Genomic DNA, 15,067 nt, shown 5'->3' with positions numbered 1-15,067 from the left:
CACAGGAACTCAAAATGTGGATGAAAAGCTTTATTTCCTGCACACAGAGCATTAAGAGAGAGAAAATGGCGAATCGTTAGGTTCACAGCTCCACCCACAGCAGTTCTCTCTTACTCTGCTCTACTCAATATCATTATGAACATTTCTTGTTCACAGTACATTTGTATCAAAAACAATAAACAAAAATAAAATAATAATGAAATGTAATTAACTCTCCAGTCAATTACATACATACTGTTAACCTTTTTCTGGTTTTGTGATCGTATAACACTTATATCATCCTTATATAACTCTATTTCGTTTCAGAAAATAACATCTGATAGATTCAGTGAAACCATGAATTACATACATTATAAAACACAGTTTATCCCAAATAATTCCCAACAACACAGAAAATACAACTTTATGAAAAGTAAAATTACAAAAAACTATAAAATAAAACATTTACCTGCACACAGAGCATTAAGAGAGAAAATGGCGAATCGTTAGGTTCACAGCTCCACCTGGTTAGAAAGCACATGGCAAATATGACGCAGTTAAAAATCGCAGACATAAAACACTCAAAACACTCATAAATACAGACGGAAAACACTCTTACAAGCTAATCTGTGTCTCTTATGAACAATCCATCAAATAATCATAAATCATTTAAGATTAAATTATACAGTTTTCCACTTTTAGTGCGGAGCTTACAGGAAACCGACGCACCCACAGCAGTTCTCTCTTACTCTGCTGCAGATCGTGCGTGCGACTGCGAACGTTAGCCTATAGCGCCACCCGCGTATCCTATAGGAAGTGCAATCCCATTGTTGCAGGATTTCTTGAACTCACAACTATATTATTTATCCCGTCAGATATGCATATATATATATATATATATATATATATATATATATATATATATATATTGTGTATCTATTGTTAGGGGTTAACAGTCAAAAGACCCAGAACCAGATATGAAGAATGAAGACCCGGAGTCAGAATTATCCAAAATTAAAGAAAAGTTTACTGAACATAGTTTGCAGTTTCATCAGTAGAAGTCGGCTCCAAGACTCACTCAGGAGTTCGTAGGCCGCCCCCTTACAGTTACTAAGATCACAGCAGTTATACCATTTTCAAGGTCTAAGCTACGTCATTGCTTACACGTTGAATGATTCTCATTGGCTAAGAAATAGATAAACACAGTAATTTTCCATATACAGATAGACGAAGCATATCTCCATCAATGATGCATCTGACACTCGGAGGCACGTCATGACCTTCCAGGTCACAGATTTGGGTTGCTGGCGCCAGTGTGTCCAGAACAACAACTCAGTCAACCTCCAATAATGGCAGTGGTTCCTTAACCTGCAACCAAGAAGACTAACACTAAACTTTAGTCTAACTGGAGATTTAACAAAGAAATGGTGCCTTAAACTGTTGGCTTCAATGACCCCTTTATGTTTTAACAATCAAACATAAACCAAATCCCTATTATTTTCACTGTTACCGCATTCAAATAAGAGCTCCCATCAAGTCTGAGCGGCTTATTAGCGTAGTATAAGTGTACCAAAACACAATGGTAAAACATTCACTCGTTTGGGAGAAAAACAGATAACATTTGCTCCTCAGAAAGCAAATATAATTGAAAGAATACATTTTAATACAACAATTAAAGTTCAATATAGCAATGCTCAATATAGCTTGACCGTCTGTACAGAGAAGTATCATATGTGTTGGACATATGTGTTCACGAGTCGATAGATCAATAAGTGTTGAATTATTTGCAGATGACGGCGTTATGTGGAAAAAGGAAAGAAATGTAGAATATGAGGAAAATGTGAGAGGCAATAGGGAAGGTGGAGTGATGGGAGATGGTTTTAGATTTTCAGTGGCAAAAAAAAGGCAGTCTTTTTTTCACAAAGGAAAATATTTCAAGAACATATTCAACCTAAAAATTATGAAAGAAACTTAGAGAGAGTGGACTGTTTTAAGTATCTCGGGATATGGTTTGACAAAAACTTAAGTGAAAAAAACATCAAGAGAATGTTGTTGAAAAATGTTAAATAATACTAAATGTAACAAGATGTTTGAGATGGCAGATTTGCACCTTTTGGAGTGAAAAAAAGAGAGAAGTATTGACAGAATTCAGGGATTTAGAGGACAATTATACAATGTTTATTAAGTTGCATCAAAAGCAGATGAAAATAGAAGCTGCGTTCATTATACCAGAAATAAATGTTACGTTAAATAAAAGAGTTAATGATAAATTGTCTGTGTTTACAGTAGAAATTTTGGCTATTATTTTAGTTTGGCTATTAAATAGTAAAGCAAGGCAAACAAAGTGTTAATAGGATCAGATTCAAGTAGTGTGCTAACCAGTTTCAAGAACATGCAGTCAGAAGCAAGACAGTATGTTGGAAATAGCCCAAACTGCATACCGGATCATTAAAGCCTGAGTAATAGTAACATTTATCTGGATTCCAGCCCATATAGTAGTCGGAAATTAATGAGCAGACAAAAAAACATAAACAGTGGTTGATGTGGAAGTTAAAAGCGTAATCACAGCAGAAATGGAAAAGGCAGGAGGAGTGGAATATGGAAAACTAAAGCAAGAATGTTAGTATCCAGAAGAAGGTAGGAGAAATGAGAGAAAATAGAAATAAAAAGGAAGAGGGCATTATTTGGAGAATGATGTTGGGCATACTGGATTAAATAGTACCTCTAAAATAACATGAAACTGGGTTGTGTGTAGAATAAGAAAGTGAAACATTAGAACATGTAATTAGTAATTGTTATAAGTAGAATCAGGAAAGGATGTTTCTGAAATATAGGGTAAGTAACAGTTCATTTTGACTTTTTTCATGAACTGAATTACATTTTTACGCACTTATTTTAAATATTGATAAGAATCAGAAAGCTGATCCACACTTAAAAAAAAAAACTTAATAAGAAAATCATCTCTCATTGAGTTATTGAGGTGGCTCTTAAAAGAGCCTTTGGGTTTGACTTCTGCGGTGGATTTAAGCGCGCTCTCCGCGGATGCGGCGGGCCAGCTGGATGTCTTTCGGCATGATGGTGACCCTCTTGGCGTGGATGGCGCACAGATTGGTGTCCTCAAACAGACCCACTAAATAAGCCTCGCTCGCCTCCTGCAGGGCCATGACAGCCGAGCTCTGGAAGCGCAGATCTGTCTTGAAATCTTGAGCGATTTCTCTCACCAGACGCTGGAAGGGCAGTTTGCGGATCAGCAGTTCAGTGGATTTCTGGTAACGGCGAATCTCTCTCAGCGCCACGGTACCGGGCCTGTAACGGTGAGGCTTCTTAACTCCACCGGTAGCGGGTGCGCTCTTGCGGGCCGCTTTAGTGGCCAACTGCTTCCTTGGAGCTTTTCCTCCGGTAGACTTACGAGCGGTCTGCTTAGTTCTTGCCATTGTTTCAGAGAAGGTTTGTGTTGACGGCTTTGTTCAGTAGAAAACACCAACGAATGACTTGTTGTCCAAACCACAGCGCGTATTTATCCCTGGGGCTGCTATGCGCTCATTGGATGGCTTTGCTGCAGAGATATTCGATTGGTTATTGTCTGGCGTCTGTAAATGACAATTGGCCAATGGCTGTGCACCTCCTGTTTTCAAACGAGACACGACAGTTTGTGGTTCCCGCCCAAACATCCTTTGTTTCTCTGTGTACATGAAAATTAAATCAGGTCTATATTTGTACAGCAAACTTACTTTAGTTGGACTTGTGGCACTAACAGTAAAAACTGAGAGGAGTACCGTAAATACTTAATCACCACGTTGTGTTTATATTTTTGTATTTATATTATTGTGTATCAATATTAATATATTACTTTAAATATTTTTAGCCATGCTGACAAAACTATTTGCACTTCCATTATACTTGATCAAATCCTTACAAATAGTTTAGTGAGAGGGAATAACGATTAAATAGATCACTTAATTGGAATTGGGCATGAATTTCTAGTCAGATTTAAAAATATATATATGCGCACACACTTAAAGGTTAGGGGTCACAATACATTTCGGGGTTCTTTTCCCCTTAACAATCAGCATTGTACAGTACATTTTATTGTTTTATTATTTATCAAAGGGGACTTGAAAAGTAATTGAAATAAAAGAGACAAATGAAAGTACTCTCTCGTGGAGAAGTTGGGTGGCTCTTAAAAGAGCCTTTGGTTAGAAGAGAAACTTCCGTGAGTTTACTTTCCCTTCGCGGGCTTCTCGGTCTTCTTGGGCAGCAGCACGGCCTGGATGTTGGGCAACACACCACCCTGAGCGATGGTCACGCCACCCAGAAGCTTGTTCAGCTCCTCGTCATTGCGCACCGCCAGCTGCAGGTGTCGAGGGATGATACGGGTCTTCTTGTTGTCCCGAGCGGCGTTTCCAGCCAACTCCAGGATCTCAGCGGTCAGATACTCGAGCACAGCGGCCAAATACACCGGAGCTCCGGCACCGACGCGCTGGGCATAGTTGCCTTTGCGGAGAAGCCTGTGAACACGGCCGACGGGGAACTGCAGTCCCGCCCTGGAAGAGCGAGTCTTGGCCTTGGCACGAGCCTTTCCACCGGTTTTACCTCTTCCGCTCATTATTACAATCAGTTACTGCTGCTGACTAAATAAAATAGTTCCACGTTGCTCCCGTATCCAGTTTTTATACGAGAGTGCCAGACGCCTATTGGTTTCGACTATGATAAGATTCAAACCAATCACTGAACGTCTCTCCAAAGCCCAGCCCCCCCTTTTGCTGGAATGAAAACAAGACGGAAGAGATGAAATCACTGACATGTTTGATAGAAAATTCAAAGTACAATTTATAATATACGCTGTTCCTACCAAAAGTGCTACACATTTCATACGCTATATTCTGTGCATATTGACCAGATCTGATCCTGTACAGTATTATTATTATCCTAAATGTAATATTGTAACTGTATCACTGCTATTGTTGTGTGTGTGTGTGTGTGTGTGTGTGTGTGTGTGTGTGTGTGTGTGTGTGTGTGTGTGTGTGGTTCTTTGTATTGCCACATTTCTCCATCATATTTTGTGTATATATTCTTTGCTGTTACATAACATAATATTTGGACTGTGATTATACTGTGTGAATCCTTATACAGTTTTTGGACATTTCCAATCAATTTCTTATGAATAAAAATGTTTTACCTTTAACCTAAACTTGGATGACTTATTTGATTGCATTAGTCTGAGTGGTCTTACGTCACATTGGCTATTTGATTCCAGAATTATCAAATCATTCAAATTCACGAGTTTTGCTCTTTACTCAGAGTTAGTGGTTGGCTCTTAAAAGAGCCGTTGAGGAATAAACAGTAAAGTTATTTCTTTTTTGGAGCTGCCTTCTTAGGCTTGGCTGCTTTAGGCTTGGCTGCTTTAGGTTTCGCCGTTTTGGGTTTGGCTGCCTTTGCCTTTTTCGGGCTCTTGGCTGCTTTCTTAGGAGTCGCTGGTTTCTTTGCCTTCTTGGGGCTCTTCGTTGCTTTCTTAGCGGCGGGCTTCTTCACCTTCTTCGGAGATTTCTTAGCGGCGGGCTTCTTTGCTGCTGCAGTTTTGGGCTTTTTAGCGGCTGCGGGTTTCTTGGCTTTAGGAGCCGCTTTCTTGACGGGCTTCTTCTTGGTCTCGGCTTGCTGCTTGTTGAGCTTGAATGAGCCCGAGGCGCCGGTCCCTTTAACCTGCACCAGGGTGCCTTTAGTCACCAGGCTCTTGATGGCGGTCTTGACGCGGGAGTTGTTCTTCTCCACATCGTATCCACCGGCGGCGAGCGCTTTCTTCAGGGCGGCGAGGGACACACCGCTCCTCTCTTTAGATGCGGACACAGTCTTGACGATCAGCTCGCCGACGCCTGGACCCGCTTTCTTGGCTTTAACAGCGGACTTCTTCTTGGGCGATTTTGCCGGAGCGGTAGCGGCTGGGGCTGGGGCGGTTTCTGCCATTTTCTCTCTCTCTCACTCTATATTCGGATATCAAAGTAACTCTGTCTGGTTTCAGCAATGAACGAACAACGTGCGAGAGGCGCTGCGGTCTTAAATAACACATGAGAACCTCGTAGACTCAACCTGCCCCGCTCGGTGTCTATGCCTCGCTGACGCTTGTGTTTTCTTCTCTTACATTTGGGGCAAAACTGGAGCTGTTGAACAGTTTGTCACAGTCAAAACTAAGTGAACACCAAGCAGAGGATCTGGGCTTTCATTAGACACTAAAAAACTCGAAGAGGAAACGTTACGTTTGCCTTCGTCAGACCAAATCCAAGGCGATCATCGGCCGCGGGGAAAAATCGCGTGCAAATCTGATGGATAGTTTTAATGGAATAGTTGATTAAAGCCTGCACGCGTCCTTTGTGTGCTCAGTTAACAGTCTGAAAGAGACTTTAATGAAATCAGCATCAGTGATGAGCGTTATGAGGCTTTCATAAGCTGTTATTTTGGGCAGCTGGAAGCACATGAACGTCATCCGGAGTCTCCGACTGTCTATGACTCTGTTTGGCCCCATCTTGGGTCAGCAGATCCATCCATATGTTATCTCATTAAAAACTTCAAATACATCGTTGATGCAGGCTAACATTACATGCTAATTCATGTATGTACAATGGGCAAATATTTTTGATATATTTAGATAGATAGATAGATAGATAGATAGATAGATAGATAGATAGATAGATAGATAGATAGATAGATAGATAGATAGATAGATAGATAGATAGTTTTTCTATTTAAATGATGGTGTGAACTGAAATGATGGGGATAGATTAGTGTAGAATTTAGGTCTCTAGACTGGTCTTGTCTGACTTGTTACGGTTTCAGCCTCACTGCCAATGGTTCCCCACTCGGATATGCTCAAACTATTACAGAAAACATTTAATGAAGTTAAAACAGTTTAAATATTTTGTTTTTTTTTCTGCAGGTCTCAGGGCTTTTCTTTCCTATTTCAAAACATCAGGGACTGAGACTGAGGATTAATCTTTTTATATGCTGTTAAAAAAATGTAGAAGTGAAATAAATTAAGAAAGTGAAACAGGAAAGAAAAAAGTTTTTCAAAACTTTTTCACTTGACAACCAGACTCCATTCCTGCCCATGTAAGGGCACCTCCATTTCCATATGTGGTTTGAGTGATCTGAACCATTTTTTTTTTTTTTTTTTTTTTACAATTCATGAAGTAGACATCATATTTAGAAGTAGAATTATAAGTTTGGCAGACATTTATATGAATTCAATCTCTAAGAAACACATAAAAAGAACACCCATGTGCATTATAGCTCTCTGCCACATCACAAATGGTGAATATCTTTCTTTTTTATATATATATATCTAAAACATTTTTTTTATATATAAAATAATTGAATGGATACTATCTTTTGAACTCTCGGCATGAAAACAAACTGAGTCTTCTACCATTCTTTCATGGTTTTTCATGTTTATTGATGTTTCAAAATAAACATCTGAAAACGCCTTAGGAGTATGAAAGTATTCTTGTTGCAAATTGATAAGTTATGGTTCCTCTGTAATCAAGATTAATTTAGGTTTAGTATAGGATATTACTGTTTTAGAAACCCACCGTTTTGTTACCCACTGTTTTATTACAGTTCTTTGGGCCCACCGGTGGGCCGGTGACACTTAAACAAGCCTTGTATTTATAGTAGTAATCTAGCCAGTATATCTGCTTCCTGACCTGACCTGAGCCCCATATTGTCATGTTTGAGCTATAAGACTATGCGCCATATTACTAAAGAGAAGAATAGCACCATCCCAGGAGAGATGAATACCATCTCTTTTCAAAAGGTCAGGTCTGCCCCAAAATCTTTTTCAATTGCCTATGAATTCTATAGTATTTTGTGGACACCACTTAGACAACCAGCCATTCAGTGAGGACAGTCTACTCATCACTCCTGCAAACAGGAAGGGGGCCAGAGCAAATTACAGTGCCTGACTTGCAAGTTCACACAACTCTTCAACGTTAATTTGATGTCAGGCACTCTGGCTTCCACCAATGTGAATATGGTGGCTGGTGTCTCTATTTTCACGTTCCTTATAATATAATCACCAGTAAGTGATCCTGTTAAATGTGCCACCACTTCTCAGTGGGTGTTTCACTGAGTGAAGAGATCCATATAAATTAGTATTGTAATATGAGTAGCGTAATATAAGTGAGTAATTTTTATATAAGTGAGTAGTATAATATAAGTGAGCAATGTGATGTGAGTAATGTAATATAAGTGCGTAGTGTAATATAAGTGAGTAATTTAATATAAGTGAGTAGTGTAATATAAGTGAGTAATGTGATGAAAGTGAGATAAAGTTTTTATAACAGACCCATATCAATGAGAAATGTTTTTTTTTCCACTGATGCAATTTCAGCACATATGTTTCTACTCACATCCAACTTGAAACATAGCAGCAAAAGCTGTAAATAGTAAAAGCTGAGACATATATGCATCTATTTTATATATTGAGATTGAATGTGTGAAACTCCAGTTTTATTATATTTCAAGCTAACAGATCTCCATCGACATCATTCTACAAATTTAGAGATGGAACTCTGGATTGTTCAGATAGGCCTTAAAGACTGGTGACTCCGGTGAGAGAGTAAGGGCTCGGAGAGTTACATCCAAAACTTTAATATGCTGGGCACATAAATAACATGTATATGGATGTTTGTATATGTGTGTGTGGTCTGAAACAAAGGATAATAGTACAAATTAGACAAAATTATATTACAGTCATTGTTAAATTGCAACAGATATTTTCATACTGAACAGAAGATCAACAATCAACAATTTACAAGCAATTCCACAATTCTAATAGTGTATCATGTCAAATAACTGTAAAATGGCAACAGAGTAACATTTTAAATGTTAATATGACAACACATTATAACATTGTCTGAGGAACTAGCACGTTAGCTTTCTGACATCGAATAACATTTCTGACAGAGTATCGAATAACATTATCTTGTGCACATACAACTTGCAAGATTAATATACCATTATAATAATATAAACAACATTATTATAGTGCACATTTCTACAGGAAATAAGAAATACTCACTTTTCTGCACGAACGCACAAAGCTTTGAAGTTTACATGCTCATCGTGACCAAGCGCGTGCGGTGTATGAAGTGCATGATCTTAATGAAGTGCCCTCTAGTGCTGAAACATGAAAGTGCAGTTAAAGGGATAGACTTTCCTACAACAAAACAACACAATTGGTCAACTTTTTATTTTAAAAGAATAGTACTAATGAAATATAAAAAATGCCAATAGGACCATTTGCTTATGATGCTTCTTTCAGATGGAATATCTTTTATAAGACAAACCAGATCAAGCATTGACATTTTCCAAACCGTTGCGTCTAAAATGGTAAATGTTTATGATAGTGTCTGTATTCATATTATTTATTTTATTAATAATTCTTCATTATTATGTTACATGTATTTTAGAGATTTTATCATTTATATTTTTTACTGTATGCTATGGCTGATGATTTCAAAATGTAAGATTGTTGGTGTCTCTTTGTGCTGTCAGATTAAAACTGTTATTATAATGCTGTTATTGCATTTTACAAATCTGAAGAAAAAAAAAATACATTACTGCTTCAGATACATACACGTATATTTTTATTCTAACAGTTGAGCCTATTAAAATGAATTAGAAAATAAACAGCTTAATTTAATTTACATTAAAATCAGGAAGATCACTTATTAATTTCCAAAACTAATGTACCCAGAATAGTGTAGAGAACTGTAGCTCTTTTCACAGATAGTATGGGTGGCTCTTAAAAGAGCCTTTGTGTTGTTGAGCGGACTCGCTCTACTTTGAGCTGGTGTATTTGGTCACGGCCTTTGTGCCCTCAGACACGGCGTGTTTGGCCAGTTCTCCGGGCAGCAGCAGACGCACGGCGGTCTGGATCTCTCTCGATGTGATGGTGGAGCGCTTGTTGTAGTGAGCGAGACGAGACGATTCACCGGCGATGCGCTCGAAGATGTCGTTGACGAAAGAGTTCATGATCCCCATCGCCTTGGAGGAGATCCCGGTGTCAGGGTGAACCTGCTTCAGGACTTTGTACACGTAGATCGCATAGCTCTCCTTCCTGGACTTTCTGCGCTTCTTTCCGCCCTTGCCGGCGGTTTTAGTGACGGCCTTCTTCGAGCCCTTCTTGGGCGCAGACTTCGCTGGTTCAGGCATGATATTTCAGTCAGTGAAACTCAATGAACTGTAGCTCTGTGTCACTGCAGGCGGCTTTTATGCACTGCTCTATGCTAATTTAAAAAGGCAGGAACGATACTCTGTGATTGGTAGGCTTCCTGGACCAAAACATATAACGATTTCATTGGTCACATAAAACATTCCCTGAATTGTAGGCGTTCCAATCAGAAGCTTTGAAATGTTAATCACGCCCATCGACAACTACCATCCCCCGTGACTTCATTTCTTTGTTTCATTTTCCCGCATTTTTCAGGAATGAATAAATGGATTATTCTGAATCATTTCAGATTTTATTTTCGTACGTAGAGTATTGTATATATAATTTAAACAGTAAATTAAAAGCAGAATTAGCCTTGTATTATGTATACGGTAATCTACATAAAAATAGTATATACATATAAAACAACATGACCACTAACTTTCGAGAGTCTTTATAACGACGTTAAATTAACTACAAATCAGAACTGTGAATATAGCACAGTAAAAATACAAATCACTCAACCCTCTATGCTTGGAATGGTGTTGCCTCCAGGTAACATAGTCTAATATAGTCGGTAGGTTTGTTTCTTTGTTTGTTTGATAAAATGAGACCTAACCTATCTCATGATAGAAGAACTCAAATACCAATCATAAACGTGCAAAATAGTGGTCACATGACCCCCCAGGTGAAAAGGAAATATATTTAAATTGTACTTATTTTGATATACTTAATGTATTTTAAATGTACCGTATTAAATATGTATTAAATGTGCTAAATTGAAACAACTTCAAGTATATTAAGTGTATTTTAATATGTATTTAAGTTCAATTTTAAGGTAATAGTAATATATTTTATTATACTAAAATGTGCTAAAATGGAACCATTTTAAGTACATTTAATGTAATATAATAGCACTTATTTAAAGTGTATTTTAATACACTTTAAATCGACTTTAGAAATACAGCATTAGTATACTTTTAGCTTCACATTAATGCGTTCTAAGTATATTTTAAATATAATTTCAGCTTATTAATAATGTATTAGTAGAACACTGTAGGACCCACTATTAACATATTAAAAATATATTTTTTCCAAAAACCATTTAATATAAAAATAATATATTTTAATGTATTAAAAATACAGTTAAACATTTTAATTCAACAAAACAAATATTTCTACAAAACACACAAACACTTTTTGAAAGATAAACTTTAATGCACTACATCAGTAAAGCATTATGAAAACTCAATAAAATACATTAACATAAAATGCATTGATTTGCAGAGGTATTAAACAGAACAATAAATAAATAAACTAACTGAAAGGAGTAGTTCACTTTTAAAAAAAAAACTTTTGCTGATAATTTACTCACCCCCATGTCTTCCAAGATGTCCATGTCTTTCTTTCTTCAGTCGAAAAGAAATTAAGGTTTTTGATGAAAACATTCCAGGATTTTCTCCATATAATGGACTTCACTGGGAACCAAACGGTTCAAGGTCCAATGGCTAACAGTCAATTTGTCATGAAAGCATGAGAATTGGCTCAATTGCGAGAGTCTCGTGCTGAATGCTTGAGAGTTGGCAGCCCTGACAAATCTTTTTTCGAGTCAATTCATTCATTTCGTTCGTTGAATGAACCTAATGACTCGGAAAAAGATTTGTTAATTTTGATGAACGAGTTCGAATAGGAGAGTTATGAACATGCATAACAGAACAGAGCAAGGCGACCATTTGAGCTTATAAAACTTAAACGTTGTTTTTTTTTTTTTAAATAACCGATCGTTTCGCTTGATAAGACCCTTGTTCATCGTCTGGAATCGTTTAAAGCCCTTTGAACAGTTTGCACAGAAACTGTCTTTTGGACCTTGAACCGTTTGGTTCCCAATGAAGTCCATTATATGGAGAAAATCCTGGAATGTTTTCATCAAAAACCTTAATTTCTTTTCAACTGAAGAAAGAATGACCTGGATATCTTGGCATGGGGGTGAGTAAATTATCAGCAAAAGTTTTTTTTTTTTTAAGTGAACTAATCCTTTAAGTCAAACAAAGTGAAATGCAATAGCAAAAAGTAAAGTGGCCAAGTCGTGAGTAAAAAGAGAAGTTCGTGACTTGTTCAGTCTGCCATAGACTCTTTTGGGGACATCAGAACCACCGAGAGAAATCTGGAAAGAATAAATAAAACAAGCATTAGTATAAACTTGTTCATTTATAATTCTAATAAAAAGCTGTCACTTTGTTACTTAATTCAGAACACTTACTGAAGTATTAGTGCACAAAAAGTCAGATATAATTATTATAACAAATAGGATTTTTCTTTATCATAAAGAATTTTCTAACCATTTCTGAGGTTTCAGGAAGACACAGCTCAGATGCCAGATCTTGGGCTTGAGCTGAATGAACCTCGTTTCATGGACTCCAGGGCCTCTTTGGGAGATGCTAATATCCCTGGAAGCTCTACAAGAAAAAAATAAAGTTGCATGTTATACAAAGTTAGGGCAGAACAAACACTAGTTTGTGTTCTTCATATATAATTTGTATTTTGTTTAAATGATTTAACGAACCATTACTGTAACTTCCACGCTATTATTAAAGTAATTATTCATTATTAATAAAGACAGAACATTCTATTGAAAGTTACAAGTTGGTGACAGCTGATAACGACTTGATTAAATGTAAAAAAGCTGAATACCACACATAAAATCATATAAATCAGTCCCTCGAGAAAAACACGATTATGCGATTGCATAATTCAATGCATAATCAGGCAAAATACATATTCATGCGGGGGACGCAATTTTTCAAATACGTGTTAATATATAATAGGTCACTTAACTAGCTGCTACATGACACACTATATTGACTGTTTTTGTTGTTTTTCACCAACAAAAAGTTACAAATCAAGAGGATCAACTACTACTTACTCCTCATCTACTCACAGGTTTAATAAAAAAATGTCTTTGCAATGTGCAAATTCCTTGGCTAGGCTAAATATTAAATATAAAATCTCTCATTTCATTATTTAACATCGTTTTAATTTCTCAGTGCAAGATATTTAATAATTGGTTTTGTGAAAGCTTATAGTTGGTGATTACAACTTAATTTATTTATCGAATTGACATGAAAACTGACAGCCTACTAATAATGAATTAGATTTTACTATGAATTAAATATCACAAATGTGTAAGTTTTATTAGAGCTTTAAATATATTATAATATTTAAAACACAAGACGTTACTTAGGGACAATCAAGCCTGTCGTGTAATCACCATTAATAACCTTTTTTTCTGCAAACACAGTGTGCAATGTTTTTATAGTTGTTTTATGTCACTGTCTAGATCTATAACATTAAGTTGATAGACGTCAATGGATAGACGATAACTCGCTTTAGTGTCAAATCAACAGAAACGCAGTAATCCACAGAACATCGACATCAACTTCTGAAAATATTTTCTAAACCCAAAGTGAGAATAAAGCCAATTATACTAATCACTTAAACTAATAAACTTACCACCAAGAAGTAAGATCTTTTCTGGCAGTATCTTGCTCTGTCCATGTCGTGGCGGCGCAGCTCTGCGTTGTCCTCTTCACTGCTAAATTGTTCGCGGGAGCTGACGACCTGGTAATCTGCTCGTGTGTTCTCTTAATATTAGATCGGTGCTATCCACATTCACTAGGTCCGAGTCAGTGAAATAAAAAAGCAAAATTTGGAAAATACATGATTTCTGTTGAAATATCCGAAGCTATAATGGAATACCACAGACAGTCAGTATCCGCTGTCCGCGCCCCGCCCAACATGTAAGTTCAAATAGCAGTGTGTGATTGGACAATTGCCGGCAAGCTTGTTTTGAAAAGATTGGCTCTGATTGGTCCAAATGAATGCAGCTGGAAATACTAACTAACTAATGGCCACAAAAAAAGAAACAACTCTGTTAATATAAACATAACATGCTTTATAAACAGGTTTTTTATTCATTTTGGCTGAACAAATGTAAGAGTCAAGCTTTAACAAATTTATTTTGTTTTTCTAGTATGTACACCTGATCTTTTATGTTGATGTGTGCAAGTACTGGTATTCAGTTTTGTGGAAAAGACTATTTGATTAATTAATGCAGAAGTATAGAAGTGCATTACTTGTAATTTTTAAACTTTATAAATATATATATATATATAACGTTATTTATATATATATATATATATATATATATATATATATATATATGTCTCATTTGTTTTTCACAATATTTTTTTAAAGCAGGGCTGAAGCACATGCTACAGTATAACATAAATATTAAAAATATATTGCTCTAGTCCTATACAAGGTTAAATAAGTTATAAGGTTACAAATTGCTATACACACAAAGTAAACACAAAAATTACTTTAATTTAGCAACAAGTATGCTTTCTGTAAATACACTAAAATTTCACTAAAACTATGTTTGTTTTTAGCATATTTCTAAAAGTGTAATTAAGTGTATATTTATTAGCATTGCGTTTCTAGTAAAACATTTTTAAATACAATTAAAATATGTTTGTATTTAGCATATTTCTTAAAAATGTAATTAAATACCAATGTACTTCTAGTACACTTTTTAGAAACATATTTAAAGCATGATTGTCATTAGCATATTTATTAAAAATATAATTAAGCATACATTTATTACCAATGTACTAATAATATACTTTTTTAGAAATACATTAAAAGTATGCTTTTCTATAGTGTATTTCTTAAAAGTGTATTTAAACATATATTTATTACCAATGTAGTTCTAATATACTTTTTAGAAATACATTTAAAGTATAATTATCATTAGCATATTTATTAAAAATATAATAAAGCATACATTTATTACCAATATATTACTAATATACTTTTTATAAATAC

At 36.0% G+C, this 15,067-nt stretch overlaps 3 protein-coding genes, 1 long non-coding RNA gene and 1 pseudogene across 4 annotated transcripts; all 5 read right to left on the bottom strand.

Moving 5' to 3' along the window:
- Window positions 1–2,930: 2,930 nt before the first annotated feature.
- LOC148998532 (histone H3) lies at window positions 2,931–3,452 on the bottom strand. Its single transcript, XM_089131370.1, has one exon. It carries the CDS (start codon window positions 3,411–3,413, stop codon window positions 3,003–3,005), a length of 411 nt encoding a protein of 136 aa, XP_088987496.1. The 5' UTR covers window positions 3,414–3,452; the 3' UTR covers window positions 2,931–3,002.
- Window positions 3,453–3,456: 4 nt separating this feature from the next.
- Window positions 3,457–4,624, bottom strand: LOC120470018 (histone H2A-like). Its single transcript, XM_039659398.2, has one exon. It carries the CDS (start codon window positions 4,583–4,585, stop codon window positions 4,199–4,201), a length of 387 nt encoding a protein of 128 aa, XP_039515332.1. The 5' UTR covers window positions 4,586–4,624; the 3' UTR covers window positions 3,457–4,198.
- A 704-nt stretch (window positions 4,625–5,328) lies between these two features.
- LOC120470027 (histone H1 pseudogene) lies at window positions 5,329–6,002 on the bottom strand (annotated as a pseudogene).
- A 3,601-nt stretch (window positions 6,003–9,603) lies between these two features.
- LOC120470023 (histone H2B) lies at window positions 9,604–10,218 on the bottom strand. Its single transcript, XM_039659402.2, has one exon. The coding sequence runs from the start codon at window positions 10,183–10,185 to the stop codon at window positions 9,811–9,813; it is 375 nt and encodes a 124-aa protein (XP_039515336.2). The 5' UTR covers window positions 10,186–10,218; the 3' UTR covers window positions 9,604–9,810.
- Window positions 10,219–11,896: 1,678 nt separating this feature from the next.
- LOC148998531 (uncharacterized) lies at window positions 11,897–14,146 on the bottom strand. Its single transcript, XR_016168595.1, has 3 exons — window positions 13,694–14,146; window positions 12,523–12,639; window positions 11,897–12,347 (listed from the first exon to the last, which is right to left on the bottom strand). It is a non-coding gene; the product is annotated as an uncharacterized LOC148998531 (long non-coding RNA).
- Between the last annotated feature and the right edge of the window lie 921 nt (window positions 14,147–15,067).

Source organism: Pimephales promelas, chromosome 1 (assembly GCF_988280905.1).
Source record: "Pimephales promelas chromosome 1, fPimPro1.hap1.1, whole genome shotgun sequence".
Taxonomy (NCBI): Eukaryota; Metazoa; Chordata; class Actinopteri; order Cypriniformes; family Leuciscidae; genus Pimephales; species Pimephales promelas.
The sequence above is the reverse complement of the archived record's forward strand: the minus strand, read 5'-3'. Positions and strand labels throughout refer to the sequence as shown.

What these genes read in the sequence shown, in the direction of transcription:
- LOC148998532 (XM_089131370.1), bottom strand. Translation starts at nt 3,413, where the DNA reads ATGGCAAGAACTAAGCAGACCGCTCGTAAGTCTACCGGAGGAAAAGCT.
- LOC120470023 (XM_039659402.2), bottom strand. Translation starts at nt 10,185, where the DNA reads ATGCCTGAACCAGCGAAGTCTGCGCCCAAGAAGGGCTCGAAGAAGGCC.
- LOC120470018 (XM_039659398.2), bottom strand. Translation starts at nt 4,585, where the DNA reads ATGAGCGGAAGAGGTAAAACCGGTGGAAAGGCTCGTGCCAAGGCCAAG.